General features: G+C 45.5%; 1 protein-coding gene across 5 annotated transcripts in view; it reads left to right on the top strand.

The window, feature by feature from the left end:
- Positions 1 to 915, top strand: part of KIAA0586 (KIAA0586 ortholog) — a 73,146-nt gene extending 72,231 nt beyond the window's left edge. For all 5 annotated transcript variants that reach the window (XM_056345507.1, XM_056345506.1, XM_056345508.1 and 2 more), the window contains one exon: positions 520 to 915. In XM_056345507.1, coding sequence (XP_056201482.1) covers positions 520 to 665 — 146 coding nt within the window. In that variant the 3' untranslated portion in view covers positions 666 to 915. The remainder of the gene's footprint in view (positions 1 to 519) is intronic.
- The last annotated feature ends 17,967 nt before the right edge of the window (positions 916 to 18,882 follow it).

Below are 18,882 nucleotides of genomic sequence, written 5' to 3' on the forward strand. Positions count from 1 at the left end.
AGCTGAAGCACTGATAGGGTGTTTTTCTCTGTAGGACTTGTAGCTTTTTATGCTTGCTTTGCTTTTTATGATTGTATATAGATATGTGGTCTTGAACAACCTGAATGTTTTCTAAGGGTTTGAATCAGACAGGCGTATGCATATAGATGGAATTCAGAAGTACTGTTAGTATCTACAGATGTCAGTTCATTTCTGTGGAAAACAGCAGTATACATGTTTGAAATTGTTCTGGGCCTACTGCGGGTTATATATATATGTGTGTGTATGTGTGTTCAGTATCTCTGTATGTAAATACAACCCAGTCTATATACGCACAGAAATTCATCCCTTTGTTACCTGATAAACAGAACTATGATGGCTAAAACAGCACTCTCCAAAATGCCTCAAAGCTGTGGACAGTAAGGGTGCCTGTGTCTTTGTATTTCCATGGAGTGATGCAATATGGAGATGACTTCAATACAGTTTGCTTGTCACAGACAGCAAATAATGTGTTTTGTTCTGCTGTTTTTATTTTTTTAGGAGAGGATGCTGCCCCACATTTAAATTCATGTGTTTCTGCGGCAAAGTTGTCAGTGAAGCTGCCTTCCATGAACACAGATAAAGAAACACAGAGCGTGAGCAGTATACATGGCAATTCAGCTTCTTCAGGGACAGATACGTTTTAAAGCTTACAGCTTTTTATGACACTGTCTGAAGATTTTGTCATGGGTACATTTGTCTGCCTAGTGTGATAGTCTGGGCATTTCATCAAAATACCACTCTTTCAGTACTTTTTATTTGCTACTACTTTTCTTAGAACTTTGTTATGATTATAAATTTAGGCAATGATTCTATTTGTGACTATGTCAAATATTTTCAAGAAAATAAAATGCAATTTTTTCAGAATTGGTTAAGTCAGTAAAGGCCATTTAAATATTTGTTGTGTGTGCAGGTGAATGTGGAGGTGATTGGTATTAAAATTCATGGCAAAAGTCTGTCTCACTGATGGAAAAAAATGCTTGGCTCAATGTAATGTCAGTAGTGTTAAAATGTTGAACCAAAGGGAAATATATTTGAAACCAAAGTTTGTAAAGAAATTGTGTTTCTAGGTGTATTCAGAGCTTGTTCATCCTTAGAAGACTGCTATGACAAGGCAGTAATTCAAAATTGTACATACAGGAGACCACTAGAATTTGTATTCTTATTATGAGGAATTTCTTTTTTTAGAATGACAAGAATTTTTCAGCATTTTTATGCTTATTTCCCTGAAGAATTTTTTTCCCATCTTGAAACATGTCTGAATGAGAGATTGTCTGGGTAAGGTTATTTGTTTACATTTTTTAATGTAAATTTCTCCCCCTCATGAGACAGAGCTAGTTGCTGCAGTCTCAGCCCTTCAGGAGCCTGATAATCCCCGGTCAGAAATACCACAATAATGATTAACAGCCAAAGCGTTTGAACCTATTGCCACCCTCCCAGGGACTACTCCATTTTTTATTGCCTCAATCAGGACAACATGGTCAATCCAGCAGCAAGTGAGGAGGAAGGTAGGATCGTCTGCCCCAAGCAGCACCCAAGCGAAATAAGAGAAGAGAAATTCAGACATGTTTGGGTAGGAAGACGGGGAAACAAGCTCTTCTCCAAGCAGGGCAAGCACAAATTTTTCTTTGGTCCTCATCCAGTCTGAGCTTTTCATGGGATATCTATGGAAAAGAGGAGATACTGTGCTGCTTTCAAAGATATGGGGCATGAAGGCGTCTCTCGAAAGCTAGGAAAAAAACCACTCCTTTGGATGACTTGTACCTTTTTGTGACACTGGAGCATGTAACTTCATCTGCACAGCTACAGCTTCACTGCATCACTTAATGAGAGGCACTTTGTAGTTGCAGATACTCATAACCGTGAACAGTTCCCAATACTCTTATTTTATGGAGCTTGCACTGATTTCAGCTCTCCGTAACAGAGATTAGAAGCACCTTTTGGTTTTATTTTGATCTCATTGACCACAGCGTTCAGTTGATTTGCTGCAGAATCTGCAAGGGTAAATGCAAAAAAGAAGAGCTGGAAGAGAGCTTCAGCTGTCCGAGGTCAGTAATATCCAGAGGATTCAACTGTAAAGGGTGTTTCTTTAGCACCTTATAGACTTGTGCTCTTACCTGTCTTGACAGACATGTAAATAGCAGATTTGTGGCGGGGGGTAAAAGTTGTGAGTTTCGTGCAAAATATGATGTCACTCTAAAAAGAGTGAAAGTCCAAACGAGGTGGCATTACTGGGAGCTGGTTTTCAGCATGTGATGCCCTGACTGTTGTCTGCAGCAGTAAAGCTGCTTCTAGATGTTCTTACACTGTGACAAGCCACCAGGAGCAGAGGAGAGTATCTGCAGGGTTGTGCTGATTGCTGCCGTCTGTGAAACTGCACCTTAAATCAGACTATTGACACCATCAATGCTTTAAAAAACAGCAGCTTTTTGGGGGATGGCGGAGATGTTCTTCTACCCTGCAGCAAGTAGCTACAGCAAGTCACAGACCAGCTGAGAGGGTAACAAAATGCAGTGGGGAGGGCAAGAGCTTCTTAAACCAGCTTTCCTGCAAGAGAAAACCTTCATGGAATTATGTACAAACTCACTGTCAATCTAGTAGGTTTTTTAGGATGTTAATGTATAATTTAGGTCCCCTTTGTTGCAGTGTAAATGGCAAATGAGCTGTACTGTTCTTGCACCCAGAGCTGCAGGCCTGGATCAGGACTGCATTTTGCTAAACAAAGTACAGTAATTGAATGGAGAACATACGGAGAGCTGGCAAACTGGGGATGAGATGGGAGACAGGTGGGTACACAGGCAAGGAGAGTGCACAGGAAAGGATGAGACAGCCCTGGCCGGTGGCAGAGGAGTTGTCTCATCATAGCAGGAAGATAACTGTGACAGATTTCACTGTTTGCAGTGCTAAGCGTCTTGCATTTTGCTCTAATTCTGTTCTTTTTCTCTTGGGAACAAATGTGTTTAAGTCAAAGGTGTTATTGTCATTGAATTCTGAAGAAATGAGTTGTGTTTTTAGGAAAATATGTTAGAAAATGCCCAGTGAGGACCACTTCCAATCAGTTTTAAAATTCCCCATAGAGTTACATTCTCTCCCAACTTGACGTGACTGATAGATCTTTTTGGAAGCTTCTGGGTTCCTGGCACTGTGCTTCACAAATCTGCTGCTGGTGGGGATTACACTGTGGCAGTGGGATCTGCTAATTGCTCATCCCCACTGCAGCATCCGCTGTTCCCACTCAAAGACCATTTTGGAGAGGTAAAGAAAGTGCAAACTATTTGTTTTTCCTTCCTCAAAGCTTCCCCAAAACAAAGTATCCTGCCACATAAACATAAGGGGACCTCTGTAAATCTGGCACCCTGCTCATAGATCGTGTTACAAGCATTTATATTCCTAGGAAAAGCTGAAGGCGGTGGGGGGAGGGGCGTGCGCGCGCTTTGGTTTTAATCAGTCTCCATTTTTCCTTTGAAATGAAAAAAGCCAAAATGTATCTTCTAGAAATTTATCTATTCTTACTTGTGGATTCAGTCTTGTATTTCAGATTCCTGTAAATAGTTTTCCGGAGTTTGAAATGGTAAGCACATGTTCTGTGAACACAGCCAAGCCGTGATAAGGAATTCGTCTGTCTGTGTCTCCAAGTTCCATTTTGTTTCTACAGCTTTTATGATTGAAAATGCACATTTCTCATGGGTGCTCACAGAACTGAAACAGCATGATTTGCAAGCTTGCTAAATGGATTTCTTCCAAGCAAGTCATTGGGGTATGTCATCAAAGCTTAACAGCATCAAATAGAATTCCATCCGGGAAAAGTATTAAAACCCCACCTCTATACAGCTATATTTTTCAGTTAATTCTCAGCAGCAGAGAGGTCGGGGGGTAGGGGGGTGTTATTGGATTTCAGGATTGTAGTGTGGAAACCAAAACTCTGGCTTTATTTTTTAGTTGGACTGAATTCCTGGTGAAGCTTGCTCCTGTCTTACATTAGGAAAGCACTAGAATGAGGGTATTTGTTCATGCATTGGACTTGCAGTACAGGAAGGTGCAAAACTGAAATGTCAGAAGAGTTTCTGTTTGCAGAGCATCTTTTACTGACTTTGATAAGTAAAATCTGGCAGTTTGGAAGTGAGGTGCTCAAAATCCAGGGCTTTTTTCCTCTCCTTTGCCCTTCCCTGAAGAAAAAATGAGAGATGCTGCATGGTAAGGGTGGTAGCAATAAAGAGAATGGGTAGATCTACAGGGATGTCATGCAGTTCCTGGTGGTGGAGATCCCCGCTGCCAGGCCAGCACAGGCTCTTGGGACAGGACTCCAGCCATAAGCTGGTAGGTAGTTTGCCTGATGCCAGTGTCCCTGTTTAGCTTGGTTTTCAGCATAGGAAGTGGAAAATTTCATGGGCACACTTAATCTTATCTGAATTGTGGGAAATAAAGTGAGCTTTTTATTATTCCTGTTTACCTTCGTAGCTCAGAGGTGGAAGTTGTCAAAATTAGCTACTAAAAACACATGCTAACCTTCCAAGATGCTTTATAAATTGCTGCAGGGTAATGTTTCTGTCCTGAATGGGTAAAGATACATGTGCCAACCTCCTTCCTGTGAATTAAGTACTCAGATGTTTAAAATTACACATGTGCAAAAATTCGCTGGATCCCGGTCTGAAACATAGCCATTTAAGAGCTGGAACCCTGCAGCTGTTTAACAGCTCACTGTTAACACTCGACACAAGCGTTTTAAGAAAGGCAAGAGGATTGCATCCTGAATTGGTACAACATGAGAAGTTCATGCTTTCTATAGGTGTCCAGCAGTGTTCTGTGTGTGGGACTGAAAGCTATTGTATAAGCGTTGTGGTATTTGTACTGGTTGGCAAGTGTGTTCCTATGGAGCGCTCTTTCTTTTATTTTTTTTCCCCTCTCTCCCCTTCTGCTGCTGCGCTTTTGATTAAGATACATATTTTTCATAAGTTGTCTCCAAAATATTCATTATTATGATTGTGTGTTGATGATCCCCCAACCTTTCAGGGCTGGGATGTGATTTTGCTTCTTTGGTCCTGCAAATATGGCCAGATCATTTATCCATGACTTGATGTTGTGGTGTCTTTGAGCCAGGCGAGGGAACTGCAATAGAAGCTTTTTCCAGAAACTTAAAAAAAAAAAAAAAAATTAATCAAAATCTCACTATGGTGATGTGGCCAGCTGAGGGGAGGCCGTAATAATGCCCTGGGCCCTGCACCCGTGATGGCAATAATACAAACCCACAATCCTGTGTCCAACTCTAGAGCTTTTGTTATATTTTGGGTAGAAGGTAAGACCTACTTTTGCCCTTTGGTTTCATCCTTTGCCTGGAGAGGTGAGTACTGAAAGTTCTTATAGTTCAGGAGTTATTTTATTTCCTTATACATTGCTTCATATTTAAACTAGAAATCAGAAGACGAGAGAAAAGTCAAATCAGGAATGGAATCAGAAGCTTGTGAGGTGCCTTGTTCATGGATGAGGTCATTCCCCTGTATTTCCAACCCAAGAAAGGGATGTTTTGTCAAGAGGTGCTTTTTCACCTCTCCGTAGAGCGAGCTTGGGGCAGAAAAGCATCGTTGCTCTGATCAGACTTCATCCCAAAGGCCCATAGGTCTTCCAGGCCTGTCAGGTCCTGCACTGAAGGTGGTGTGTTCCTTGAAGTGGTATGTGGAGGCCCTAAGATGGCTTGAACTAAAAGCCAGTGGGGTTCTTGCTGGTGTAGCTGCCATTGCAGGTCTAGGGCAGTTCTCAGTAAAATAATTGGGGAAAAAGAAAGATGCAAAAATCAGTCATCTGAAGAGTCGAGTGGGTGCTGAGGAAAGAACTTCACTAAAACTCAAAAAAACTAAACCCAACTGGAAAGTAGCAGTCCTGCTACTGCTGTCCTCTTTGCCAACGAGCTGGAAGCCTGGGCAGCTGCTGGGAGGGAGGTTCAGGAGGAAGGCAGCGACTGCAGGGCACTCCCAGCAGCGTGGTCTTCTGCCGAGAGCAGGCAAGGCAGCGGCTCTCACTCCTCGGGCTCTCTCCCAGCTCTGTCTTTTCCTGGCAGGAGTGCCCAGCCCTGCAAATTGCAGTTGCTAACATTTCATTTTGCCTCGGACCAGCTGCAGGCAAGAGGCCCCTGTGCAGGCACATGCTGCGGTCATATCGGTGGGGTTGTTGCCTGCTCTGCCATCTCAGCATGCCAATTTCTTACTGTCAGCTGAAAAATTCTCTCCTGGTTGGTGCCTGTTCCTTAATATTTGTACAGTTGTACGTAGCCTGCAGCCTGTTATCACCTGGATAGCTGACCGTTTGATCACCATGTAAAAATCTTCCCACTGAAACGATTTAGAGCTTATTTTTAATAGGTTCTGTGAGATGCTTCTTGCAGTGACTGGGGATTTTGCTGGGTGAGTGGCATCCTGTCATTCCCACCCACCCCCCTTTCTTTTGATTCTGACAGTCTTGGAAATTGTGTTCTTCCTGCGTGATGTGCCCTTGGAGAAGGGCATTCAGCATCCTGCATCTGTCACGTAAATAGCATCTTCCCTTTCCGTGCTTCAGTCTCGCAGCTGCTTCCCTGCTGTGTTTCCTTAATCAGCACCTATGGCAAAGCAGCGGGCACCAAGCCATGGATCAAATGTGGTACTTGCTGTGAAAACCCAGCATCTGCTTAAATAGCACTTATGTCTGTTAATGCCGATAGTGTAACACAGCTTTCTAGGCAGTATGGTGCCAGGTGCTGTAGAGTAAGGGATTCCTCTGGCCCATAAGCTTTGCAGCTCAGGACTGAGGAGGATTTCTCGTTCTGTGCTCGGGCTGCTGTGCTGTCGCCTCTTTCGATGCCAAACTTTGAACAGCTGATTTTGGTTTGCTTTGTTTTGTTTCCCCAGATCAGTTAGCTAAAGCCATCTGTGCAGTATTTTCTTTTTAAAAGCAGTTGCGTTCTTGACTCCTCAAATTCTGATAAGGATATTTTCCAGAGCAGGGAATACCAGTGGTTTTGTTTAGGTTCTTGTAGACCTTCATAGTGACAATAGTGGCTGGTTTCTGCAAGTCCTGCTGAAACCAGGAGGGTGCAGAGGCATGAGATGGGGACCACACCGCAAAGAGGTATCCTTATGGACAACAAAGCAGGAGTGTGAGTCAGAGCGCAACAGATCCCTCTTTGGTGCTTGTAGCAAGAATTCAGCATCTTCTTGCTGTTTGATAGGTAAAGATCCTCTAGGGAGGAACTCTTCTTTTTTGTCTCTGTACGGGGCCAGTAAATAACAGCAAAGGACTGTTCATCCCTGCCAACCTGGACTGTTTTTGTTGTTATCTTAATTGCTTAATTCTCACAACCCACACTCAATCTTTTCAGAAAATGAGAGCCTTGAACTTCATTCCAGAATCTTGAGGAAATCTCACATCTCCCTGCCACTTCCCAGCATCTCTCACCTATAAGAACAAACCCTGTCTCTCCCTGCCTGATGTACTCTGCATTTCCTCAGTGATTATCTAAACAGAACCCACGTGATCCATTTCTCTCGACCCCTCTACAAATGGGAGAGCATAAATCATGGGTCCCTACAAATAAACACAACTGGCAAGATGTTATTTTTCTCTGTCTGAAGTAACACCAGTTCTTTAATCTGCCGCCTCCTGGAAGCATGTCTGTTAGAGAAAGTACAGCCATTACAATGTATACACAATGTTCTTGTGCCACTTGCAAGCTATAGTGGCAACCCTATGCCAGAAACATTGAAAGAAATGCAGCCAAGTAAATACCTCTTACTGTTTTTGCTTCTCTTCTTCAACTTGGCTTTGAAACCAGAAAGCATTCCTGCTTGTAAGGAAAGGAATGGCCAGCTAGGAAAGGGAAAATCCTGACCGTGAAATCCCACTGCAGCTTAATTTTCAGACTTTCGTTCAAGTGTCGTGTTATAGTTGGGAGGGTGTTGGGACATCATTAATTCTGAAAATATTCATTGTAAACTGAAGAAAGAGTAAGTTCTTGCCGTAACAAAAACAACTCTGAGCTGAACACTTAAAAATGTTACAAAAACTAGAGATGTTTTTACATCTAAACCTCGTCTGGAGTTCATTTAAAATAATCATGTTTACATGGAAGTGAATTAGTGCGCTGAGCTCTGCCAATGCCTCGCTGTAGTTAAAAGTACACAGCCAAGAATTATAACCCTGGTAATTCAGTCCCTGGGTGCTGCACTCCCAGGTATGTGCAAGGACCCAGAGGCAGAAAGGCCAGTCGTGGGGGGTGGGGCGTGGGGAGCCAGAATCACTTTAATCAGTGATGAACCTTTTAGGAATATTCCAGAGGGAGTAAGTGCTGGGTCAGTGCTTTGTCTTTCATTACAAAACAACTGTTTGTGTGCAAAAGGTAAGCCTATACTGAGGTCCTATTGCCGTGTCCCTGCTGAGAGTGGGATTCAGTTTGCTGGGCAATGAAGATGTCCGCATCTCTGCTAGTCCTCTGCAGCTCCTTATGGTTTTTGGACCAGGCCCTCTACAATGCAAGTAATCTCTGGCTCTTGGAGACACCTCCTATAGGGTAAGACAAGTCTTTCCCTTCAGCGTCAGGATGGCAGGATCAGAGGGTGGTAGAGATCAGCCCACCCCAAGGGTATTTTTCCAATAGCACCATTAGCCTGAGACCCTGCAATAGAGCAGACCTCATCCTCTAGCCTTTCTTTGAGGAGCGTTGGCTACTAAATGTGTATTTGGAGTTAGCGGTGACCTGGATGGGTCCCTGCAGCCGTTTCACAGTTCCACTCCCACCCTTCTGTTCAGCTACTATTTTAAGACCTGTCTGCTTGAGAGTAAAACACACTTATGGAAAGAGTTTTGCATCTGATGTATAATACCTGGGAATTTCTCTGGCACATCTGTGCTGTGTGGTCCTTCCAGGAGCCTGAGAACCCATTTCTCTCACTAAAATTTTGAGTTGCAGGATTACTTCCCAACTAAGGTCTGCGAGCAGTTGCAGAGAAGCAAAGCTTTTCGGTTTTGCTTTGATGGTCAAAAAAGCAGTTGCCTTGAGTGTTGGCTGATATGAGAGGGAGCTTTATTTCAGACAGCCTCTGCTGTTTTCAGTTAATTGGAGCTTGTAGTTGTTGTTGCAAGCCCTCTCCTGACCCTCAGCTCGTCTCCTATCTCCATCTGCCGCTATTGAGCTGTTACCGGAGAAGCTGTTCCTGCCTGGGCTCTCAGCCTGCTCCTGGAGATACTGTTCCTGCTCAGCCTGGTCCTGGCAGACTGGACCTGTCCTTGCCAGGCTGTGTGTCAGCAGGGACACGTGGTCTGGCAGCTGCTCCATGCTGGAAACTCAGTTGTCACCATCTTCCTTGTTACTGCACCCTGTGCTGGCCAGGAAACGTCAGCCACAGGGCTGCCAGCTTGGGCTTTGCTCAACTGCCCGTGTTGTATGTGTGTACCTCGAAGAGAAAGGGAGATTTAGGGAAAAAGGAAGACAACAAGAAACAGGGTTACAAATCTTACCGAGGAAGGTGTAGAGCAGATAACAATGAGTAGGGGGGCGGTGCTGGCAGCAGACAGGCTCTGGTCTGGGTGCTCACTCGTTCTGGTCTGGAGCTGTATGACCATAAGATCAATCTCTCTGAGTGGAACTAGACTGGAGGAATCTCGATGAGATCAAAGGGAGATAATTTTATTACAGCAGCCTGCAAGTTCCTTTTTTTGTGGGTATTATTGCTGCTTAATGTAGGGGATCAGATTCTTACCCGATATAAATCTGCGTGTAGCTCCATTGACTTTTATGGCCATTTACTACAGCCATTTACTGCATCTTGTGATTTACTGGGTCTGCGTTAGCGCCCTGCACGGACACTTCCAGAGCTGGTGTCTGCAAACGACTGGAGTCACAACCAGGGGTACGTGGCCCTCACTTGGGTGTTTGCAATCTTCTCCAGAGCATCTTCTGTTAAAGACCTAATAATTAGACTGCCTCGTGCTCCACAATAAATTTTGTGTGTTGACAGCACTCTGTGGTCCAAAAGCTAAGGACTCCACAGCTCTAAACACTCCTCACTAATTCTTTAGCTTTTAATTTGTGTAAATATTCTCATTAATTTTATTTTTTTTTTTCCCCACTTGTGGGGCTGGGGAATCTCTTCGCCAGCAGCTTTGCACAGAGATTTGTTTCTTCAGATAATGTATCATGGGACCAGCAGCTGAACCAGGACATGCTGCCATTTTAATGGACTGTGAATTTAGAGCATCTTAGCATACTTGGAAAAAGTATAAATTGTAGGTTACTCCCGATTTTTTTTTTTTCCATTTCAAAAGCAAACAAGTAGCCAACCATTAGGTTCCTTTCAATGGTGACAGGCTAATTGTTTCAAAATGGGGCCATGTAATACATTGAGTGCTGCGATGCAGGATCAGCTGGAACATCTGTTCCTGAAGAATGCCATGTAGGAACATCACTTCTAAACAGAGATAAGCCGGTTTGAACAGGATATGAGGGAACCTCGCAAAGCTGAGAAAATTACTGTCATGACAGCTGTAAAACCAAAACCCTCTTGGAAATGCAGCCTGGGAATGCTGCTTTTAAACAGAAGCAGAGAAAAACTGATCTGGGCACTGCGTCACAGGGAAACACAGTCCTGCAGAGCCTTTACTGGCTTTAAAATGTTCCTTCCTGGTTCGTCTGCAAGAGCTCGCATAAGCTGCAAGATGGTTTAGAAGGCCAGCTCTCAAATGAGGTAACTAGCTGGAAATTCAGATAATTTTCAGCAAATGTGAGATAGTTGTCACTATCACAGATTTGATTTTTCCTGTGCCGTGGGCATCTGGTGGCCACCCCCAGAAGCACAACACAAAATGAGATGGATGCAGGACAGTCGTTATGCTTCATCTGTTATTTTTACAGCTATTTCTGTATCTTTGTTAGGGAAAAGATTGATTTTGTGGGTTCTTTTTCAAAAGGTGCTTGATGTAATGGGGATTTTTAGCTGTGATACTTAACATTTGCGTGGCAAATGAAACCTCTGAAGAAAACAGTGCTCAGAAATCGGGTAGTTTAAGGGGTGCGAAGCTGAACTCTTACAGCAAGGGATAAATAAGAGGAAAGGTAATGCATACATTTCTAATGCAGCCCAAGTACCTGATCAAATGCTGTTTTTCTGTGACTTTGTCCCTGGGAGTATTTGAATTGTTGCTGCTGCTAGTAAAACTGACACAGCATCCACACAAAATGAAAAATTTTAATCAGCAAAGGTTTTGAGCAACGTGAAAGAAACTCTGGAAGGAGCAGGGCTAGGGACAAGCTTAGAAATGTGAAAGTATTTTGGATTACGGCACCCCAACCTCAATTTCACAAGATATTTAAAACACATGCCTCCATTTAAGCATATGAATACTTGTACAGGCTTCAATGAGACCCTTCTCTTGGGTAATTTTAAGCATAGGCTCAGATGTCTCACTGAATGAGAAATGTAGAAGGACTCGGCGTACTTCCTCCTCAGAGCCCGAATAGTGACAACTGCGAGTAAATCCCAGTTGAGTACCTAAAGCAGATGAGTGCAAAAACCACTGTGATAAATCCTCTACCAGTTCTTAAATCTTGCTGATCTTTAATCTGATAACTCTTCCTCCTTTGGACAAACTGATGGGTGTAGTATTTCAGCTCTCGGACCGCATGCCGCGATGCGTAGATGTATTGCGTGCTGTGTCTCGGGGCAGCGAGTGTATGCCGGAATTAGGAATTCGGGTTGTTCAGTTAGAAATAGACAGTTTTTAAGCTGTCTTTCTTGAAGTCTGTTATTTGACAGCTTTCTTGCTCAGCCAGGAAATGCTTCTTTAGAGGTGCTGGTGCTGCAACGCCAGTTTACACACTGATTCCTGATGCTTGTGGCAGAGATGAAACAAAATTGTTTCTCCTGCTGCTCCCTGTCCTCTGATGCTGTCCCAGCCAAGGGATTTGTTCCAGATGGCGGTGGTGGGTAGGAGTGCTCTGTGCTAGGGGATGAGGAGAGAGGTGTGCTCCATTCCCTGTGCGTCCCTCACTGGCGATGTCCAGAGGGTGAACGTGCCAAAGCCCCGCCACCATCCGCTCCAGCCGAGCAGGGAAATGGCTGCAAAAGGACCTTCTGCTCCTGTCTCTCTGCCAGCATCGTCTGGTCCTTCGGGCTTCAGGAAGCATCCTTTAGGCTTCACCGGAGGTAATGGGGAATGGTTGAACCCCCCTGGGTTTGTGCTTTGTCAGAGGATGGGGCAAGCCATCCTATTTCTTGCCCAGTTCACCCATGGCTCCCCAGGCTGTGCGGGTCCGTGCTGCTGCATATCGCCCTGCACGGCAGGGCTGCTCACCAGCCCCGCTGAGTCCCAGTGAAGAGTATCCTTCTCCATTTGGAAACAACTTTTTAAAATAGTATTTTAAATTTCAGAGCTCCTGATCAAAGATATTGGAGATGTGATGGATCAGGTTGTCGGAGCAGCTCCTGGATGAGCCAGCGGCATCCCATCGAGAGGTTCTGCAGCTCTGGGAGCTGATGGTATCTGGGGATGACGCCAGCTCTCGGCTGGGGTGTGGCCCAGAGTTTCCAAAAGTAAGAGGAAGGTTGAAAAGCAAAGCCGCTCCATTGATTTCATCCAGGAGAGGCCAGAGACAAGCAGGCGGCTGCCGGCACTCGCAGCCTGGCAGAACCAGCGTGGGAAAAGCGAGGCAGCCACGAGGCCCTGCTCCTTTCCCTGCTGCAGGTGAGAGGGAAACAGGCTGTGAAAACCGAGGGGACTGTTAGGAGAGCCTTAAATAGAGCAGGTCTGAAGATGTGAAAATTTCCCCACTGGCTGGAGAATTGGGGGTCTCCTGCAGGCTGTGCTTTATTGAGAGCTGGTGCCAGTGCTGTGTCGCCATTACCTGCTGGCCTGGATACCTGTGGAGCGATAAATATTGGCTCTTGTAAGGCCACGGTTAGGTGACCAGCTCAGCCCATTTGACTGCCACTCGCCATCGCTTCTGCACTCTTGTGCTGGTGCTCCCTGGGCACTTTGTCCAGCATTGGGGTGCTCAGAGTGGCCGAGCCTTCCTTTGTGCTGCCTCAGGGTTTCATGCTCAGGAGGGAAGACATCCCTCCATCAGGAGCGAGAGCTACTGGCACAAACCCCTCTGTTCCTGCTTTTGTGTATGTCTTTTGTGGGATATTACAATGCACTCTCTGCTCTCTGCCATGCATCAAGTTCACCAAGTACCATGGTCATTTGGGTGCTTTGTTGGGTTCCTCCTCACACAATGGGGAGATAAGACCAGCCTTGATTCCAGCCCTGTTTTCTGGCCATGTGTTCTAAGTGCTGCTTTTGACCCAGGCATTTCCCAAGCTCTCACTAACTGGCTGGGCTCACATATCCCTATCAATCCACTCACATGTCCAGCTGAGTTCATTTGGCTGCTCTGGCTATTTCGTCGATCCCCACATGAATCTGCCTGCAGACTCCTCTTCCAGCCACTTTGCAGCTTCTCAGCAGCTTTTCCTGGAGCAGGAATGTATTTTTCATCTTTCTGCTGAGTTTACACGAGGTGAATTTAGAAAGCTGCCAATGCCTGTGAGTTTCCTAGGCTGCAGCAGAGGCGTTGCTACCTTCAAGTGAAAACCCAGGTTTCCTGATTTCACTAATTGGCTCGGTGCTATGGTTGGTATTTATTGCTTTTGTGCTGGTTCTTGGTTTCTAAGTCTCTCTGCCATGTTATGCTGCCCCCATGAAACATGGGAATATCACGCTGTCCTTGGGATATGCCAGCAACTCAGGAAGGGGGCAAGTGTAACCAAACAAGATTTCCCACTTTCACAAGCAGGGAAACAGCTGAACTGTTGCCTGGCTTCTGTTAAGCATGTGAACTGCTGTATAAATTGTATTTATTATGTTTATTTCTCCAAAGAAAGACTTCTGCCTCCATCATGCTGTAGATTCAGGCACTTTGCTTGATTCACAGGGAGTCATTTGAAAGGGGTTGTCCTCACCTTGTCCTCTACCAATCCACTCCTCACTTCTGAACAAAGAAAAAGACTCCTGCTCCTCCAAAAGAATGGTTTCTAAGTGGTTATAAGGCTATAAAAAAAAAGAAAAGAGAAACATTGGGGAAAATTTTGCAGAACCTCCAATGACACATCTGTGACCAGCGATGGTAAAATGCCCTTGGGCTGCTCTTCTGAAGCTTTTGCCAGTGGTTAACTTCTGGCAAACCTTCGATCAGGCTGGTATCAGTGGCAGTGCAGTCATACCTGTACAGAGGTCCCTGACCCCTCCCAGATCCTTTGCAGAATGGGAACAATTTCTGTTATTTTTCTTTGTAACTCTGCAATTTGCTCTTGGCTAACACGGGCTGGCAAGAGAGAGGGAAGCTGTTGGGTACAGAACTGGAGATGATGGCACGACTGATCATGTGCCTGCATCTGTTGCTGAATGAAACCTTTTGAAGCCATCTTTGAGTGGAAGTCAAGGTGGAGCAGATCTTTTGCAGGATGGAAGGTGGGGGCTGCATGGCTGTGGTGAAGCCACAGTGGGGGTTTTTGGGTGAGCGAAGGCAAGAGTGATGGAGCTGAGCTGCTGTTTTGGCATTTCCCCCAGGTTCAGCTGCCCTGAGTTCATCAGGAGAGCACTGGGGAAGCCATCACCTTTCTTACCCGCTTGATTCCTCCTCATGCTTTAAAGCAAGGGATTTTTCCTCAAGGCACAGCTGTAAAAAGTATAGTTTAACAGCAGCCTCTTTAAAACTTTTAATGCAGCCACATTCTAATTAAAAAACAAAACTCGTCAGAAATTGCTTTCCAAGGGACCTAGCCCAAGTGGGAATTGAGGGCATTTGACGTACAGCAGCCAGAGCTTTTTAAAATGTTTCTTTTAATATTAAACAAGTACAAAATTCCCCTTTAGCTTAAGGACTCAGTGGATGGTCATGCTGGGAAAGTGAAGCATCAGTGGGGAATGTTGCTTCTTGATGCTCTGGTCAGATGTTGGCATTTTGGAGACTTAGCCATCCAGCAGAATTCATCCCCTGTGCTCAGTCTCCATCCTGGTGGATCCCAAAGACATTATAACTCCTACTCTTTGGTGGCCTTCCAGGTCTCAAATACCACAAAGCAAGCAAAAAATGGGATATCACCCCAGAAATAACAACTGAATAAAATATGTAAGGCCAGGATAAGAAAATCCCTATGTGAGGATGGGATTGCTTGTGCTTCGCGTTTGTTTCTGGCATTGCAGGTCTAGGATGTGTGTACTTCCAGTGTTTTTCATCCCACAATCGTGAGAGCCAAAGACTTGCTTTGTCTCGTTAGTGGGAGCTGGTGTGATGTGATCAGAGATGGGCAGGCAATGCTTTAGAGCTGTACTAAATACAGTGACTAAGTACTGTCACATTGTTGATGGCACCAAGTGTACTCAGGATGTTCTTTGTGGCCAGTGGCTGGTGGGATATGGTGACAATACGGTCCTGGGTCAGGGTACTTCATTAAGGGCATGGTGAACACCTAAGGCACTTAGTTTTGAAGGGTTTTGTGAATGTCCTGAGCCCTTTATTCCAATGTTATCCTAGATTTTAACATTTTCAAATATTGGGTTTTAGCGTGGTGCAGTGTCTAAGCTTTTTCTCAGCTTAACTCACCCATGCGCATCCATGGCAGGACTTCCCCATTCCTAGGACAGAGATGCTGGACTCCAATTTTGCTACTATTCATAAAGTCATGTCAAAACTCCCATGCTCCAGGTCAGGCCTCTTCCCAGACCCTGCCGGTTCATACATAGGTTGCCACATTGTTTGCTGTAAAACACTTGTACCAAGATCCTGCATTGGGATGAGCGGGGCGTGCAAGCACTGGGGTTGCAGTGCCGCAGCAGAGACCCCTCTCCCAGCAGCCAGGGACGTCTTTCAAGGCGGTGGAGAATTTTAAGACCTTAAATCTGATCTTGAAATGACTTCCAAATCAGGGCAAGAGAGAGAGAATTTTGAGGTGGGGGATGTGGGACTGTGCCCTTGTGTATTCATGTCTTAGGGAGTTTCAGGGCACCACCTATATATAGATATACATAATGTATATGTGTTATACATTGCTGTCAGTCCGTCCGCAAGGCCGCTGCTGACATGGGCAGTCCATTTGTCCCCTGGGAGGGAAAAACGAGCCAGACTGCTGAGAAAAGAGAGAAGGATACTGAAGTCAACTAAGAAAATTAAGGAGAAAAAAAAAAAAAAAATCTGCAGTTGGAGATGTTGGGGCATACATTTTCTTTCTCCTTGTTTTTCTTCTGTTTGCCCAGTTGCCTGTCTGTCTGGCCAACCTCTTGCCCATTCTTGCTGCCAGCCTGCTTTCCTGCAGCCTGTTGCACTTCTCCAGTGCCCGGGAAGCTCCTGCCAAGCCTCTGTGTGGCCACCGTGAGTCTGAGGGTGCTGCTGGCAGCTGGCTGCCTGTGAAGCAGCACCATCGCGAGAGAGCCGGCCATGGCAAAAAACGCAGTTGCAGATTTTTCTTGAGCCCCAAAGCCCTCCCTCTCCTCTCTCCCACAACTGTTCACATAAATCTCACCTCCTGCTCACAGAGAGTGCCTGTCTGCTCCCGCTGCCCCCTCCCATGCTCTCCAGTTGGCCTGGAAAGGGAGATGGCCATCAGCTGGCTGCAGCTCTCGCTGTTCTGGGGTGCAACATCACACAGTAAGTTTTGATGCAATTGACTCAAAAAAAGCCCGGAGAGCTGCAGAACTGAGCTGCAACGATGGAGCTGAGGTTGCCTGTAATAACTAGAATAAAGTTGTGAGCAGCTGTAACCCCCTCTGCCCCGTCCTTTGGCAAAGGGCCCCGGCAGAGGTGCTGGGTGCTGGAAAGCTTCCTCTGGGCAGGCTTGGGGCCACGGAAAAAGGCTCCAAAGGCGTTTAAAACTGGAACCTGCTTCCTGCATGGGTTAGAAACAAGTAGTTTGGTAATTTTTTTTTTTTTTCTTAGAAGCTATTTCCCTGCATTGCCGTTCCGTGTGCCTGCTCTCCCCAGCCAGACGAGGGGCATGGATGAGTGCGAGGGCTGGCAGCCAGCACAGCGGCCACAAGGCTGTGTGCTGTGTGCCTCCTGAAATGGGGCAGGGAGAGGTATCACCCCCCAGCCCAGGCTGTCAGCTCAGAGCTCCCTCACCACAGGCTTAAACTATTTTTATTTTTTATTTAGAACTCTTGTGTTTTCCTTGCAATGGAAGCTTTTTTTGCTTTTTTAAAAAAAGGATTATAGCTGTAAACTGCCTTTTATTTTCCACTCCCCCCCCTAGAAAAAGTTAGAGAAATCTCATTTTGAAAATGAAATTGTGGGGAAATGATGGGTCTAAACAATACATACGTGCGTTTAAACCTCTGAGGGTTCATCACAACCAGCACCTCAAGAATGCTGCCCCATTCGTAAGGAGGAGTCCTGTCCATGTTCTAAGTGGCTGCCTTGAGGTTGCCCCAGCAGTTAAGGCCAAACCCTGGGGAAAAACTTTCCCTTTTTTTAATCCTCATCCATACTTTGAAGAAGGCAGAATTTCTGCTGCTGAGTTTGTTTCCAAAACAGGTCCAGGCAGGGGCACAGCTGAGTTACTGGGTTATGTCATCCTACTGTAAGATTTTTCATTTTCTTTCATAACTATTCATTATCTTCCTTTTTTTTTCAGGGCATTTTCTCCCTGTGCTGTTGGCTCAGCATCATCAGGCCTGTCCATAAGACTGAAGCCACATTTTTCTTCTGGTCACCGAAATTTAATCTTGGGCTCAGACGGAGCATTAACAACCACCTGTGCGTGGGGGACACATGCCGCTTGTTTTATTGTGGTACGGAGGGAAATGTCTCATGTGCTGCTGGGTTACATGGTTCACCCATCAGATCTATTATTAAAGATACTCCTGCCACTGAGCTCATTAAGCAATATGTTTGTTCCTCAGTTCCTTCTCACTCAGCCCTGCCTCTTTTAAAGTTGAACCTTTTAATTTGAATGAATCTTTAATTTGATTCTGTCTTCTTTCATGCTTTCCCTATAAAGAGTTATTCCCCAGATTCCTTGGGATGAGGAGTTATTTGAACAGGTTTAAATACAGCTGTATAGCCGTGGAATTGATCTAATTTTGTTGGTGTGGCTGCAGGATTTTATTGTTGGCTTGTAGTGGAGATGTGTAACCCTAAAAAAGCGAGAGAGCGGGAAGTCCTGAGGTTTCTCGGGCTGCAGTGCTCATCTCCAATGGATTTAGCGCATGGGACAGTAAAGGGAAGGGCTCACTACTGGGTTCGTTTCCTTGTTTTCTCAGAGGGATGCTCCATTTTCAGCTGTGCATTTTTTTGTGCTAGGGCTCTCCATGCAACAGGACACTGGGGGGGGGGGGGGGGGGGGGAGGGGACAGGGGAAGAGCATTTAGCAACAAAAATCCATCCATGGGGACTTTTTGGAGGGGCGTTACTGGATACTTTTAGGTCCTGATCCTATTTATGTGGAGTAAAAGGCCACAGGGCTCGAGCCTTTTGTCTCCAGAGGAATGAACCGAGTTGGGGAGCAGAGCCAAGCTGGAGTGCCGTGAGAGGCCCTGTATTTGTGGGCTTTGGGGTTTGACTACAGGTTCGATATCCAGCTGGTGAGCATGTTGGGTAACCCGCACAGCGGTGGTGTCACTGCAATTAAATGCACGTGGCTGCACGCCTGATGCGGGTAAAGCATGTCCGATCCAGGCACACCATCCACGGGGCCTGATGTGCACGGTGTGGTGAGATAGGGATGAAATCCCTTTCCTGCCCAGACCGCAGGGCCTCCTGCAAACTCTTTCTTGTCTGACAGAGGAGATGGAGGAGGTGATTGCAGCTGATGAATGGGAAATCCTGCATGTTCTCTTCCTTCTTCTCGCAGGGCTTTCCTAGACATC

Source organism: Falco biarmicus, chromosome 7, assembly GCF_023638135.1.
Source record: "Falco biarmicus isolate bFalBia1 chromosome 7, bFalBia1.pri, whole genome shotgun sequence".
NCBI classification, from domain to species: Eukaryota; Metazoa; Chordata; class Aves; order Falconiformes; family Falconidae; genus Falco; species Falco biarmicus.